The sequence below is a fragment of the Bombina bombina genome, chromosome 6 (genome assembly GCF_027579735.1).
Source record: "Bombina bombina isolate aBomBom1 chromosome 6, aBomBom1.pri, whole genome shotgun sequence".
NCBI classification, from domain to species: Eukaryota; Metazoa; Chordata; class Amphibia; order Anura; family Bombinatoridae; genus Bombina; species Bombina bombina.
In genome coordinates this window covers 686,307,284-686,323,064 of record NC_069504.1, presented here as the reverse complement: position 1 = coordinate 686,323,064, position 15,781 = coordinate 686,307,284, and the positions used below count along the sequence as shown (strand labels likewise).

The window sequence follows — 15,781 nt, the reverse complement described above, 5'->3', positions numbered from 1 at the left end:
GTGACACAAATCAGCAAGTTATGAATAGCTTGTTTTGGGATGTCCACTTATCCGAGTACTACTGTAAAAACATATATACACATATAAATACGTTTATATATATATGTTTCTCAATATTAAATCCTTTTGGCTGTTTTTTTTTTCTCTAACACCCAAAATCTCATATCTTTAAGCCCTTATAACTTTTGTGTGCAAAATTTTTTTAGAATATTTTTTATTAGACAGTGTTAATAGAGTGTAAGTGTACTTTGTAATGTATTTTAGAAGTGTTTTGTGCAACTTTTTAGTTTTGCAAAACAGTTAACCACAGTTTTGAAATCGCTTTAAGGATTCTATTGTAAATCAAGATTCTGCTAGCAAAATCGTGATTTCGCTCCACTTGTAATATCAGCACAATTTAAACGGCATGCAAATGATTGCGATAACCCTAGCACAATCATTTGCATGCCACTTGTAATCTAGCACTTTATCTAGATGGTCAGTATTAAAGCAATCCTAAGCATTTCCTCTGATATCTGAATACAAGGGAAATTAGACTTAGTATTCCTCTTTACACTATGAAGAGAGGTTCCTCTGTTTGTAGTCTATATTGCACAGCACATATATAATCTCATTATAAGCAATTATTGGCTATATTAGGAGTTTTGCGTTATGAGTGAAAAAGCAGCGTTATGGGTTATAACGCTGCTTTTTCACTACCGCTGCTATTACGAGTCTTGTCAAAAAAGCTGTACCGCACACTTTTTTTGCCGTAACGTAAATTAACTTACGCAATTTGCGTAAAGTCTTTTTTCAATGGGACTTCCATAGCGCCGATATTACAAGCTTTTTCTGGGAGGCCAAAAAGTGAGCAGTACAGCCTATCCCGCAAGATTCGTAACGCAATCTAAAGTCAGTAGTTATGAGTTTTACGCTACAAAGCTGTAGGATAAAACTCATAACTAAAGTGTTAAAAAGTACACTAACACCCATAAACTACCTATTAACCCCTAAACCGAGGCCCTCCCGCATCGCAAACACTAAAATAAAATTATTAACCCCTAATCTGCAGCTCCTGACATCGCCGCCACTATAATAAACATATTAACCCCTAAACCGCTGCACTCCCGCCTCGCGAACACTATTTAAATATTATTAACCCCTAATCTGCCGTCCCTAACATCGCCGCAACCTACATTACAGTTATTAACCCCTAATCTGCCGCCCCCGAATTTGCTGCCACTATACTAAAGCTATTAACCCCTAAACCTAAGTCTAACCCTAGCACCCCCTAACTTAAATATAATTAAAATCAATCTAAATAAAAATTACTATCATTACCTAAATAATTCCTGTTGAAAACTAAATACTTACCTATAAAATAAACCCTAAGATAGCTACACTATAACTAATAGTTACATTGTAGCTTGCTTAGGGTTTATTTTTATTTTACAGGCAAGTTATTTTAACTAGGTAGAATAGTTACTAAATAGTTATTAACTATTTACTAACTACCTAACTAAAATAAATACAAATTTACCTGTAAAATAAAACGTAACCTGAGTTACACTAACACTTAACCTTACACTACAATTAAATAAATTACCTAAATTAAATGCAATTACCTAAATTACAACCCCCCCCCACTAAATTACACAAAATAAAAAAGAAATTATCTCAGATATTTAAACTAATTACACCTAATCTAATAGCCCTATCAAAATAAAAAAAAGCCCCCCCCCCAAAATAAAAAAAACTCCTAGCATAAATTAATCAACCAAAAGCCCTTAAAATGGCCTTTTGCGGGCATTGCCCCAAAGAAATCAGCTTTTTTACCTGTAAAAAAAATACAAACACCCCCCAACAGTAAAACCCACCACCCACACAACCAATCCCCCAAATAAAATCCTAACTAAAAAACCTAAGCTCCCCATTGCCCTGAAAATAGCATTTGGATGGGCATTGCCCTTAAAAGGGTATTTAGCTCTTTTTCAATTGCCAAAACCCTACATAAACCCTTAAAAAAACCTAACACTAACCCCCGAAGATCCACTTACAGTTTTGAAGACCGGACATCCATCCTCAACGAAGCCGGGAGAAGTCCTTAGCGAAGCGGCAAGAAGTCCTCAACGAAGCCGGGAGAAGTCTTCATCCAAGCCGGCAGAAGTGGTCTTCCAGACAGGCAGAAGTCTTCATCCAGATGGCATCTTCTATCTTCATCCATCCGGCGCGGAGCGACTCCATCTTCAAGACATCCGGCGTGGAGCATCCTCTTCAATCGAAGTCTTCTTCCCGAATGAAGGTTCCTTTAAGTGACGTTATCCAAGATGGCGCCCCTTGAATTCTGATTGACTGATAGAATTCTATCAGCCAATAGGAATTAAAGGTGAAAAAATCCTATTGGCTGATGCAATCAGCCAATAGGATTAAGCTTCAATCCTATTGCCTGATCCAATCAGCCAATAGGATTGAGCTCGCATTCTATTGGCTGTTCCACCTTTAATTCCAATTGGCTGATAGAATTCTATTAGCCAATCGGAATTCAAGGGAAGCCATCTTTGATGACGTCACATAAAGGAACCTTCATTCGGGAAGAAGACTTTGATTGAAGAGGATGCTCCGCGCTGGATGTCTTGAAGATGGACCTGTTCTGTGCCGGATGGATGAAGATAGAAGATGCAGTCTGGATGAAGACTTCTGCCCGTCTGGAGGACCACTTCTGCCGGCTTGGATGAAGACTTCTTCCGACTTCGTTGAGGACTTCTTGCCACTTCGCTGAGGACTTCTCCCGGCTTCGTTGAGGATGGATGTCCAGTTTCCAAAACTGTAAGTGGATCTTCGGGGGTTAGTGAGGTTTTTTTAAGGGTTTATTGGGTGGGTTTTAGTTTTAGATTAGGGTCTGGGCAATTGAAAAAGAGCTAAATGCCCTTTTAAGGGCAATGCCCATCCAAATGCCCTTTTCAGTGCAATGGGGAGCTTAGGTTTTTTTAGTTAGGATTTTATTTGGGGGGTTGGTTGTGTGGGTGGTGGTTTTTACTGTTGGGGGTGTTTGTATTTTTTTTTTACAGGTAAAAGAGCTGATTTATTTGGGGCAATGCCCTGCAAAAGGCCCTTTTAAGGGCTATTGGTAGTTTAGCTTAGGCTAGGGTTTTTTTTATTTTGGGGGGACTTTTTTATTTTTATAGGGTTATTAGATTAGGTGTAATTAGTTTAAATATCTGATAATTTCTTTTTTTGTTTTGTGTAATTTAATTTTTTTTTGTAATTTAGGTAATTGTATTTAATTTAGGTAATTTATTTAATTGTAGTGTAAGGTTAGTGTAACTCAGGTTAGGTTTTATTTTACAGGTAAATGTGTATTTATTTTAACTAGGTAGTTAGTAAATAGTTAATAACTATTTAGTAACTATTTTACCCCCTAATCTGCCGCCCCCGAATTCGCCGCCACTATACTAAAGCTATTAACCCCTAAACCTGTCTAACCCTAGCACCCCCTAACTTAAATATAATTAAAATCAATCTAAATAAAAATTACTATCATTACCTAAATAATTCCTGTTGAAAACTAAATACTTACCTATAAAATAAACCCTAAGCTAGCTACACTATAACTAATAGTTACATTGTAGCTAGCTTAGGGTTTCTTTGGGGCAATGCCCTGTAAAAGGCCATTTTAAGGGCTATTGGTAGATTAGCTTAGGCTACGTTTTTTTTTTATTTTGGGGGGACTTTTTTATTTTGATAGGGTTATTAGATTAGGTGTAATTAGTTTAAATATCTGATAATTTCTTTTTTTATTTTGTGTAATGTAATGGTTTTTTTTTGTAATTTAGGTAATTGTATTTAATTTAGGTAATTTATTTAATTGTAATGTAAGGTTAGTGTATATCAGGATGGGTTTTATTTTAAAAGGTAAATGTGTATTTATTTTAGCTAGGTAGTTAGTAAATAGTTAATAACTATTTAGTAACTATTCTACCTAGCTAAAATAAATACAAACTTGCCTGTAAAATAGAAATAAACCCTAAGCTAGATACAATGTAACTATTAGTTATATTGTAGCTAGCTTAGGGTTTATTTTACAGGTAAGTATTTAGTTTTAAATAGGAATTATTTAGGTAATGATAGTAATTTTTATTTAGATTTATTTTAATTATCAAAAATAGGATTTTTCCTACCTTAATTCCGATTGGCTGATAGAATTCTATCAGCCAATCGGAATTGAAGGGACGCCATCTTGGATGACGTCACTTAAAGGAACCGTCATTGTTGAAGAAGACTCTGGATGAAGAGGATGCTCCACATCGGATGGCATGAAGATGGAGCCTCTCCGCGCCGGATGGATGAAGATAGAAGATGCCGTCTGGATGAAGACTTCTGCCCGTCTGGAGGGACTCTTCTGCCTGGCTTGGATGAAGACTTCTGCCCGTCTGGAGGACCACTTCTTCCCGGTTGGGTGAAGACGTCTCACGGTAGGGTGATCTTCAAGGGGTTAGTGTTAGGTTTTTTAAGGGGGGATTGGGTGGGTTTTAGAGTAGGGTTGGTTGTGTGGGTGGTGGGTTTTAATGTTGAGGGGGTATTTGTACTTTTTTTTACAGGTAAAAGAGCTGATTACTTTGGGGCAATGCCCCGCAAAAAGCCCTTTTAAGGGCTATTTGTAATTTAGTGTAGGGTAGGGCTTTTTTATTTTGGGGGGCTTTTTTATTTTGTTAGGGGGATTAGATTAGGTGTAATTAGTTTACAAATCTTGTAATTATTTTATTATTTTCTGTAATTTAGTGTGTTTTTTTTCGTACTTTAGATAAAAAAAAAATTAAATTGTAATTAATTGTATTTATTTTAGGTAATTAATATAATTATAGTGTAGTGTTAGGTGTAATTGTAACTTAGGCTAGGTTTTATTTTACAGGTAAATTTGTCTTTATTTTAACTAGGTAGTTATTAAATAGTTAAAATAAATACAAAGTTGCATGTAAACTAAAAATAAACCCTGATCTAAATACAATGTAACTAGTAGTTGTATTGTAGCTATGTTAGGGTTTATTTTATAGGTAAGTATTTAGTTTTAAATAGGAATAATTTAGTGAATTGTAGTAATTTTATTTAGATTTATTGTAATTATATTTAAGTTAGGGGGGGTTAGGGTTAGACTTAGGTTTAGGGGTTAATAACTTTATTATAGTGGTAGCGACGTTGTGGGCGGCAGATTAGGGGTTAATAAATGTAGTTAGGTTGCGGCAACATTGGGGGCAGCAGATTAGGGGTTAATAAATATAATGTAGGGTTCGGCGATGTTGGGGGCAGCAGATTAGGGGTTCATAACTACAATGTAGGTGGCAGCAGTCTCCGGAACGGCAGATTAGGGGTTAATAATATAATGTAGGTGTCGGCGATGTCTGGGGCGGCAGATTAGGGGTTAATAAGTATCAGATTAGGGGTGTTTAGACTCGGGGTTCATGTTAGGGTGTTAGGTGTAGACATAACTTTTATTTCCCCATAGGAATCAATAAGGCTGCGTTAGGAGCTAAACGCTGCTTTTTTGCAGGTGTTAGTTTTTTTTTTCAGCCGGCTCTCCCCCATTGATTCCTATGGGGAAATTGTGCACGAGCACATTTTACCAGGTCACCGCTAACGTAAGCAGCGCTGGTATTGAAGTGAGATGTGGAGCTAAATTTTGCTCTTCGCTCACTTTTTTGCGGCTAACGCCGGGTTTCTAGAGACCCGTAATACCAGCGATGTCTGTCATTGAGCGGTGAGCTTAAACTGCTTGTTAGCACCACAACCCTCCTAACACAAAACTCATAATCTATGTGTATATTTTTTACTAATTCAACAGTTTTCTTATTTAACCAGGGACTGTTCTTATTAATAAAAATGACTTAGAAAAAATATTTTATACTATGTTGTTTTGCGTGCAAATTCAAACTGAGTGGAATGGGGCCATGTATAAATATATTATACTGTCCTTAATATGCCTATATGAGTGAAATTGTTGCAGAACCTTTATTAGGTTTGTTTGAGGTAAAAAATTGCTAGTGCATATTTTGCATATGTTCATGCCCTCTTTTATGCTTTATAGTCTCCACATATATAAGTATTCTGCAAGCTCTAATGCATGTCATGCATTATACACCTGCACTCAAGATTTGCTCAGTATACAGATGTCACATAGGTCTGGAAGTTTAATGAAAATATTATTGTTTGCTACAAGTAGAGGACAGAATGCAGGAATATCTTATTAAGCCTGATTAAACAACTAATAATGCAGATGGCTAAGAAACACACAGCTTTAATGATTTATTATACTTATTATGTAGTTATCCTCTTTTATTAAAATAAACATTTAAGGCTTTCTATAATCTAATTCCTGACCCTGGAGTTGTTCTTCTATAATCTCATTTGTGCCAGATTAAAATGCGACATGAACAGGAATCTGTAGCCACATATGCTTTTTGTTGACCAGATGACTCACAATGTGAATTGTGTCTCAAAATTGTATCTATTTGCAGAGTTTGTGCTGGATTTATGAAATAATATATGATGATAAGCAACCTACACATTTGTTTCTTGTTTCATCTTTAAAGGAACAGTCTAGACCAAAAAAACTTTAATGATTCAGATAGGACATGTAATTTTAAACAACTTTCCATTTTACTTTTATCACCAATTTTACTTTGCTTGGTATTCTTAGTTGAAAGCTAAACCTAAGAAGGCTCATATGCTAGTTTCTTAGACCTTGAAGGCTGCCTCTTATCTTAATGCATTTTGACAGTTTTTCGCCACTAGAGGGTGTTAGTTCATGTATGTCATATAGATAAAATTGTGCTCACACATGTGGCGTTACCTAGGAGTCAGCACTGATTGGCTAAAATACAAGTCTGACAAAAGAACTGATATAAGGGGGTAGTCTGCAGAGGCTTAGATACAAGGCAATCCCAGAGGTAAAATGTGTATTAATATAACTGTGTTGATTATACAATACTGGGGAATGGGTAGTAAAGGGATTATCTATCTTTTAAAACAATACAAATTCTGGTGTAGACTGTCCCTTTAAGTCTTGCTTTCACCAATCAGATATAAGTTCTCTATAACATTTTACTCACCTTGCGCTTGGCCAACACTTGCTCGTGATATCTGTCTGATGAGTCCCCAGGTATTTCACTGGCCCACAGGGTCATGCCAATGAAGGTATATGCACATCCTATCACAAGGAGTGGCAAGAAGTAGATAAGACAAAAGACAGACACTTGGTACCTAGAAGAAGAAATGAGGGTCAGTTTATAACTCTGCTGCACAGCAATGCGAAAATACAGTGTATTATATGCACTATCCATCCCAATACAAGATTTCAGCATTAGTGTACCTCTATACATGAATAGAATGTCTTAAAGTGATGTTGTACTCAAACATTTTCAGTTATGCATTAAATCTGTTAAATGGGGTTACGCCTTTTTTCTTAGAAAATTCAGTGAGCTCTGCCCCTGTGAAGTCAGCACTATAATTTCTGTCCAAACTAGAGAATGTTTGATTATCTGGCCCATAGAAAATAATGAAGCTCTTTGGGAAACTGAAGCTGATAGTTTTTAGTTTTATATTTAATAGAAGAAATACAAATCAGAATTTGTAAATCACAATCTTCAAGGCACTACTGTAAACAAAATAAAATGCAAAATACAAAGTTCAAAGTTTAAATGTAATAAAACTTAATCTAAACTGTTGAAAGTATTATAAAATACAAAGCACAAAATGTAAAAGGACTCTCATGCAGTGCTAAATTGTGTTAGGCTTGTCTCGCCTTCACAAACAGAAATGCAGTGAATGCCCCTTGAAGAAGTATAGCAAAAAACTGCTTTTTAAGAATTTCACTAGGGATCTCGCAGTATCAGAGGATCATTATAGATCATATCACCTGAGCGGAGAGCTTTTGATTATCAGGCCCTTAAAGAGATATTGATACATCAAACTTACTTTGTTTCATATAATAAAATATAGTAAAGGTGTTGAATTTTGTGTCTGACTTTGAGGAACATACTTTAGTGAATGTGATTCATAGAGTAATATTAGCAATTTCTGTACACTGGAGAGTACGTCCTCACTGTAGTGCACAAAGCATACAGATCCATGCCTGCTGTAAGTATATTTTTAAGTGTGTGTATTAATCTATCTATCTATACATATTAAAGTCAGAGAAAAGATCATGTAATTATGGTGTTGACTGTCCCTTTAACTGTCAGAAATATTAAAGGGATAGTAAAGTCAAAACTTTTTTAAAAAGGGGAAGGAAGGACAGAAGCATTATTAGGGAACACTTACAGGTCATACTACCGTGTTATATCATGGAGTGGAGTACGGTATGTAAAGAAGGGAATTTAAATTTAACTAAAATAAAACATAGGGTGTATTAGTACATTATAAAAACATAACTAAATTAAGAGAGCACTGCTATTTCTCTTTGTTTTAAAATAATCAGAGAATAGTTACTTTAATGGTTAGATGGTTAAATGTTGGCCTTAATTGGCATTTAGTTTAATACTTATCAACCAGGCTTCTATTTGCTATTTGCTTTATGTTCTTTACCCCATAGGGGAACTATTCAGATAGAGCATGCAAATTTAAGCAACTTTCTAATTTACTCCTATTATCATTTTTTCTTCGTTCTCTTGGTATCTTTTTTTAAAAAGCAAGAGTGTAATCTAAGGAGCTGGACAATTTTTGGTTCAGAACCTGGGTAGCGCTTTCTGATAGGTGCCTAAATATAGCCGCCAATCAGCAAGCACTACCCAGGTGCTGAACCAAAAATGGGCTGGCTCCTAAGCTTACATTCTTGTTTTTTTTAAAAAAAAAAGATACAAAGTGAACAAAAAAAAATTGATAAAAGGAGTCAATTAGAAAGGTGCTTAAAATAGCAAGCTCTATCTGAATCATGAAAGTTTAATTAATATTAATTTTAAAATGCATTAAACTAAAATATCACTTTATATATTTGATTTTCTATGTAATTAAACATTTTGCATATTTTTCAACTGTTTAAAATAAAAACCATGACAATATAAAATGCTGTTTAAAGTAGAACAAATGTTGCCATGTAATTAATTCATATTATTTTTAGTAGTATTGATCCTAATAGTGGTAGTAGTACAAATTATTTCCTGTTAAATGCTTTTTTTTATGCTGTCCTCAGAATATCAAAATAGGTCTCTCAGTAATTTTATTTTTATGTCATTGTTTGAATACTTCGTAAAGGGACAGTCTACTCTAGAATTGTTATTGTTTATAAAGATAGATAATTCCTTTATTACCCATTCCCCAGTTTTGCATAACCAACACTGTTATATTAATACACTTTTTACCTCTGTGATTACCTTGTATCTAAGCCTCTGCAGACTGACCCCTTTATCTCAGGTCTTATAAAAAACTTGCATTTTAGCCAATTAGTGCTGACTCCTAGGTAAATCCACAGGAGTAAGCTCAATATTTTCTATATGGCATGCATGAACTAGCGCTGTCTAGCTGTGAAAAACTCTCCAAATGCACTGAGAACAGAGGCAGCCTACAATGGCTTAGAAATTAGCATATGAACCTAGGTTCAGCTTTCAACCAAGAGTTCCCTTTTTCTTTTAAATATTTAGTGATTTAAGCCCTGTGAAGTCTGATCTGCAATTCCTCTCCAAGCTGGACAATCCTTTGAATATCAGTGCCTAAGTATCTCCTCTTCATACTCAAACAGGCCACCAAATGCTTAACCGTAAAATCAATCTTCATGGGCTCATATTAAGTAGAACTTAAAAAAAACTTTCTCCTTATCCTTCCTTATACCAAATTTATGACTTATTGTGGAGAAATCATTCATCTGTATGTCAGCCAGGGTTTATGTCTTTGCATTACATAGTGCCTGACACCTTCCACATCTAAATAGCTTGACATTTCCTGCTGATTACATTTGCTTAACATGTCAACAATTTCCCGTTTCCTCACTAAAGACAACATATGGGGCTGATTTATCAATGTCTGGCGGACAAGATCCGCTGTAGCAGATCATGTCCGCCAGACATCACTGAATGCCGATAGCATGTGCTGTCAACATTTAACATTGCACAAGCAGTTCTGGTGAACTGCAATGCCGCCCCCTGCAGATTTGCGGCCAATTGGCCGCAAGCAGGGGGTGTCAATCAACCTGATCATACACGATCATGCGGATTGATATCTGCAGCCTCAGAGCTGGTGGACGAGTTAAGGAGCAGCGGTCTTAACACCGCTGCTTCTTAATTCCTGATTCCGACGAGCCTGAAGACTCATATGGAATTAGAAATATTGGGGCCGATTGACCGCTTGGTAAATCGGCCCCCAAGACTTGAATCATTTCATTCAGTTTGTGCACCTCTGTAACTTTAGAGTCAGCTTTTATCGCCAATTCATCATGAATACCTACAGCAACACTTATCTGCCAGTTCTTAAAAGATTTCTTATATGATAAAGAAAAACGTGCAAAATACTAACCGTAACCTGAAAAAACTCTCAATAATCTCAGTCTCGACCATATTTCTACAGTTACCTCCAGATACTCCCCAAACACAGTTACCTCCAGATACTCACCAAACATTTCTTTGATCTTCCAGTAATCTAAGTCTCTCTTATACCATAATTAACCTCTCTCTCTCACACCTAAAAGACCTCCCACATACTTTGTAAAATGTCCTTTTGCACTGTCTACCACTTTCTGTTGCTTCACTAGCTCTTTAAAAGTCTCTTTTTAATTGAAGCTTGCTACCTGCTTCCCTAAAAACACAACAATGAAATAACCATCTAGCGGGCCTGTTTATTCTTACACTTATAGTTGTTTTTTCCATGATTGACCCATGATTCTAGAATTGCCAACACTCCCTACACAGCACAATTCAGGCAATTTAAAATATATTTTGTATCAGGAAATGTCAGGTCAAAGCTGTTTACTTTGATTTTGAAATGAGCTACGCTTGTTTGTGCACAACTTGTCCATGGGATAGCAGCTAAGTGACTAATAAAGAAAACTGTTCTATTGATAAATCTGCAAGCATAAAAGCAAAGGTTTTTGTTAAAATATTTTATGTATGTTGAATGCTCCTGCTTGTGCATAGTATACAATGTTGTGATTTAATGTCTTTTGATTCACATGTGCTTCATTATAAAATGATACAATTACAATAAAAAGCAATATAATCTATAAAATGATCACAGAGTAGATGCATCTATATTTTTCTCAGGGCTATTTGTAAAAACAAGACACAAGCTCGTCTGAGTATTACTGTTTTTTAATAATGTATTGTATTCCTATGCTTAAGCGTAATGTGTTCCTTTTTGGACAAACTTTAAAAATAACACATTTTAGTTATTTGTTGCATTTGTCAGAACTATGGTAAACAAGCAGTCCTGTTAACAAATCAACAAATGAATGAATGCAACAACAACAACAAAAAAATGTTGATTTGTTTACTTAAACTGTACAGACTGGAAAGGTGCACATAAACATTCTCCAATAAAAATACAGCAATGTCATGGTAAGATGATAAATTCCTGTGTCCGTTAATTAGTATGTAAGCTTACCTTTTGTTTGTAGCTAATTCTGACCCCCATTAAGAGATGGATAAAAAATATGCTAAAGGTTTTTGCCTGTCTGTATTATATTTACTTAATACACAGTCAACTTGCTGCTTGCTTGCCTCCCCAGTACCATTATACACAGACAGAATTACACAGAGGGAGAGAGAGAAAGTCGAGACAGAAAGAGATAGGAGAGTGAGGGGGAAAATAAGATAGAGTTAGGAGATATATAAAAAATATATACTTTTGCTGATGCTGGCTTGTAGCAGTAGCACTAGCTACCATTTTAACATTATTAAAGCTTAAGCTACTGTCCAGTTGTTCATCTGCTGCCCTCAACACGTTATCCATAGCAAATAAGGGATTAGTGGATTTTCATAATGATCAAATAATGTAATCATAACTGAAAACCCCCATGAATGAAGTATAATAATACTAATACAAGTAATATGGATACTCTTGTTAACGTGTATTATATTATTATATTTAGCCCATAGGGTGTGTGTATACCTAAAAAATATTTTTATACTTGCATGATTCTTTCATTATTTATTTTACCAGCAATTTAAGCTTGAAAATTATGCATTTTCCAATCCTGAAACTGAAAGGGCACATGGTAGCCTATTTATTTTGCTTCATTTTCATGTAATCTAGCTCTGAAAATTTGTGGGTTTTCTAATTCTCAGAACTGAAATTCACACTGCAGAATTAACAAGACTACCCTGCTACATATCTGTCCTTTATTGGCTTTAGCAGATAACCATAGCAAATTAATGCACTTTATACTAAATATTGCCCATGGTTAGCCTTATTGGATGAAGACTAAAGCCCAGTGTTTCAATCTAACTTTGAACAAATGATCATTTAAAATTAGTCCTAGCTGATGGTTTAAGCAGTTGTTCTTAAGATGAAACTGCCTCTAGCACACTGCTAAGCCTGCAGTATATGAATATGCTTGCTGTCTGCAGAAATTGTATGGTAGTGGGTGACTGATGATGGTATTTGGGGTTCATACGATGGTTTCCATGTTGTATTGCCACCAAGCCTTTATTTTACAACGGATATTTTTAAGGTTCAGTACAATAAAGAATAAATAGAGAAATAAAGGCCCTGTTCTAATAAACCTTCTATGTGTGTGGGAAAATAATTGGAAATAAAAGGTCATTCAGAACTTTGCTGCATAATTATTTATGTTCATTGTTTTCTATTTAGGATGGCTGGTACTTTTATCTAGAAAGGTGGCACTTTTAGTAATAGACTAGAGGGATAATACTGTAAATGAATAGTGCTCCTTACAGATTAGCAGTACCTACTAGTACATTGGTCATGCCCCTGCCTGCTTAGTAGATATATTAACTGGATTGAGAAGTATTATTGTATATGCAAAATAAGAAAAAAGGAACACTCAACTAGGAAGGGCATGTAACAGATAACTAATTTATACTGGATGTTAACTAGACATGTGCAGCCGTGAAAAATTTGGTTTGGATCGTTTCGGACCGATTTGAATTTTGGTTTGGATCGATTCGAATTCGGAAGAAATCGAATGAATTCGTTTTGTATTCATTCGGATTCTTTTCGGATTCGTGTGAAATTCGGTTTGGTTCGGTTCAATTCGGTTCGAATCGATTCGGATTTTCGGAATTTCGGCACTGTTAAGTGGGATGTGCTGTGTATTACACTAGTATACTGTACAATACTAGTGTAATACATGGCCATCCGAATCCATCCGAATCCATCCTAATAAATTCAAATCGATTCGGATTTATTCGGTAGATTCGGCACTGCCGCAATTCAGAAATTCGAATCGATCCGAATTCCGAATTTGACAAAATTCGTCCGAATTTCGATTCAGACCGAACCGAATCGCACATGTCTAATGTTAACCAACCACGGAGCATCCACTTTTTTATTCCACTCATGTCTTACACAAACAAGAGCTTTGTTGTATTAGTGTGATCCCATCAAAAAGGATAGACCAGCCACAAATTATCAGGTTCATAGATATAATAACTATGGGATGGTGCCAACCCAGGGTGTCTTTTAACACACTTGTGCATTTCAGAAGATAACTTTTCTGCAGTATACACAGTAAGGTTGTCCCATCCACAAGGACAGTTCAGTCCTAAAATACCAAGATTATTTATATATATATATATAACTTGTCTATATATATATATATATATATATATATATATATATATATTACTTGTCTAGCTATCAGTGGGCAATTAATAGTGTATATACAGGGTGAGCTGCAGAGATGTTTGCTGATTGATGTTGCTGCTGATGATGAATAGAGAAATAAGCTGCAGGGACAGGCTGATACCCAGTGATTTATAAAAGGGATCAGAAAACCATGTATGTAGTTATGTATTTATATTTCTTTAAAAAGAACAGAAAACTTGCTTCTAGCAAAAAAACTAAAACAACTAAATAAGAATAAACTGTTTACTGCATTTCAGGAGTATTGGGTAAAACATGCAAATAAGCACAGTGTGGGTACTAAAATTGATAAACTATGTTAAACACTGCATTGTTCACAGCCATTAACATAACCAGGGTAGAACACACAACACTAAGCACAGACATTTAGTTACATCCTATATAGGCCTTTTTCAGTATGGTTGCTTAGCACAGACTATGAATTGTATCTTAAGGCAACATGCCGAGAATTCATTAAGCTTATGTTCCGCATAACAGTGAGAGAAGCATGCTGTTGCTGTTCAAATACAGTAATAAAAGAAAACCAGAAATACATATATATCTGCTTGCTTGACTAAGAACAGACCAGACACCTGCTTCCTACTCAGCATTTTGATAAAAATAAAGTTTCTGCCACTTTTAAGGAACAATAGGATAAAAGTGCAATCTATGAAAAGAAAAGACAGAAGCGCCACATGGCCCAATATTGTTTGTTCAGAGATGGATGAATCTTAAGGTGATGAGTAAACTCACGTTTAGTAGAGCACCTCAATTAGTGCTAGATATACGGTCTGGGATCTATTAGGTCACCCAGAAGACCAGCCTCCTGCACAGGAAATGAGGTCTGTATAGGCGAGAGGGAAACACAGGTGCCAATATGGCCTAGTATTGCTGGTGCAAAGGTGTCAATACAAGCAAAGAGAAGAATAATACTCACAAAGTGTGAAGCACCTCTTGTGGTGCTATAGAGGCATGAAGGGGTCAATTCAGTCACCCAACAGACTTGTAGCCAGAAATACAAATGGATCCAAAGGTACAAAGGATCCCACAACTGGTCCAGAAAAACGAATATTCCTCCAGAGAGGGATAAAAGATATATGTCCCAAAGAAAAATGCAGCAAGTGTTCAAAATATTAAAAAGTGATTTTAATAAAAATTATAAAAATAACAGGCAACGCGTTTCTCAGCAGAAAGCTGTTTCATCAGGCTTCATCCAACATTCAACATGAAGCCTGATGAAACAGCTTTGTTTGGGACATATATCTTTTATCCCTCTCTGGAGGAATATTCGTTTTTCTGGACCAGTTGTGGGATCCTTTGTACCTTTGGATCCATTTGTATTTCTGGCTACAAGTCTGTTGGGTGACTGAATTGACCCCTTCATGCCTCTATAGCACCACAAGAGGTGCTTCACACTTTGTGAGTATTATTCTTCTCTTTGCTTGTATTGACACCTTTGCACCAGCAATACTAGGCCATATTGGCACCTGTGTTTCCCTCTCGCCTATACAGACATCAGTTCCTGTGCAGGAGGCTGGTCTTCTGGGTGACCTAATAGATCCCAGACCGTATATCTAGCACTAATTGAGGTGCTCTACTAAACGTGAGTTTACTCATCACCTTAAGATTCATCCATCTCTGAACAAACAATATTGGGCCATGTGGCGCTTCTGTCTTTTCTTTTCATAGATTGCCGCTCCTGGATCCTGGCCTGGATCATCACAGTTAGCTGCCTCCCATCCCAATAGAGACTTTCACTTTATTACCATTGTGTTTGTATGATTGTATATTATTTGTATCACTTTGTATTACATTGTCACTAATTTTTACTGCATAATATTGCACATTGTATGATTTATCACTCTCTATTCACATTGATATTGGTATACACAGCATATCATTTGATTTTTCACTAGTATTTTTCAGATTTGTTAATACCAATCCTAAACACAAGTACTTAATATATAGATATATAAGTATAGATTTATTTGGTTACATCCCCTCTCTTACACTTAGGGCG

At 35.8% G+C, this 15,781-nt stretch overlaps 1 protein-coding gene across 3 annotated transcripts in view; it reads right to left on the bottom strand.

The window, feature by feature from the left end:
• TACR1 (tachykinin receptor 1) overlaps positions 1-15,781 on the bottom strand; it is a 481,441-nt gene that overhangs the window by 49,085 nt on the left and 416,575 nt on the right. For all 3 annotated transcript variants that reach the window (XM_053717767.1, XM_053717766.1, XM_053717765.1), the window contains exon 3: positions 7,083-7,233. In XM_053717767.1, coding sequence (XP_053573742.1) covers positions 7,083-7,233 — 151 coding nt within the window. The remainder of the gene's footprint in view (positions 1-7,082; positions 7,234-15,781) is intronic.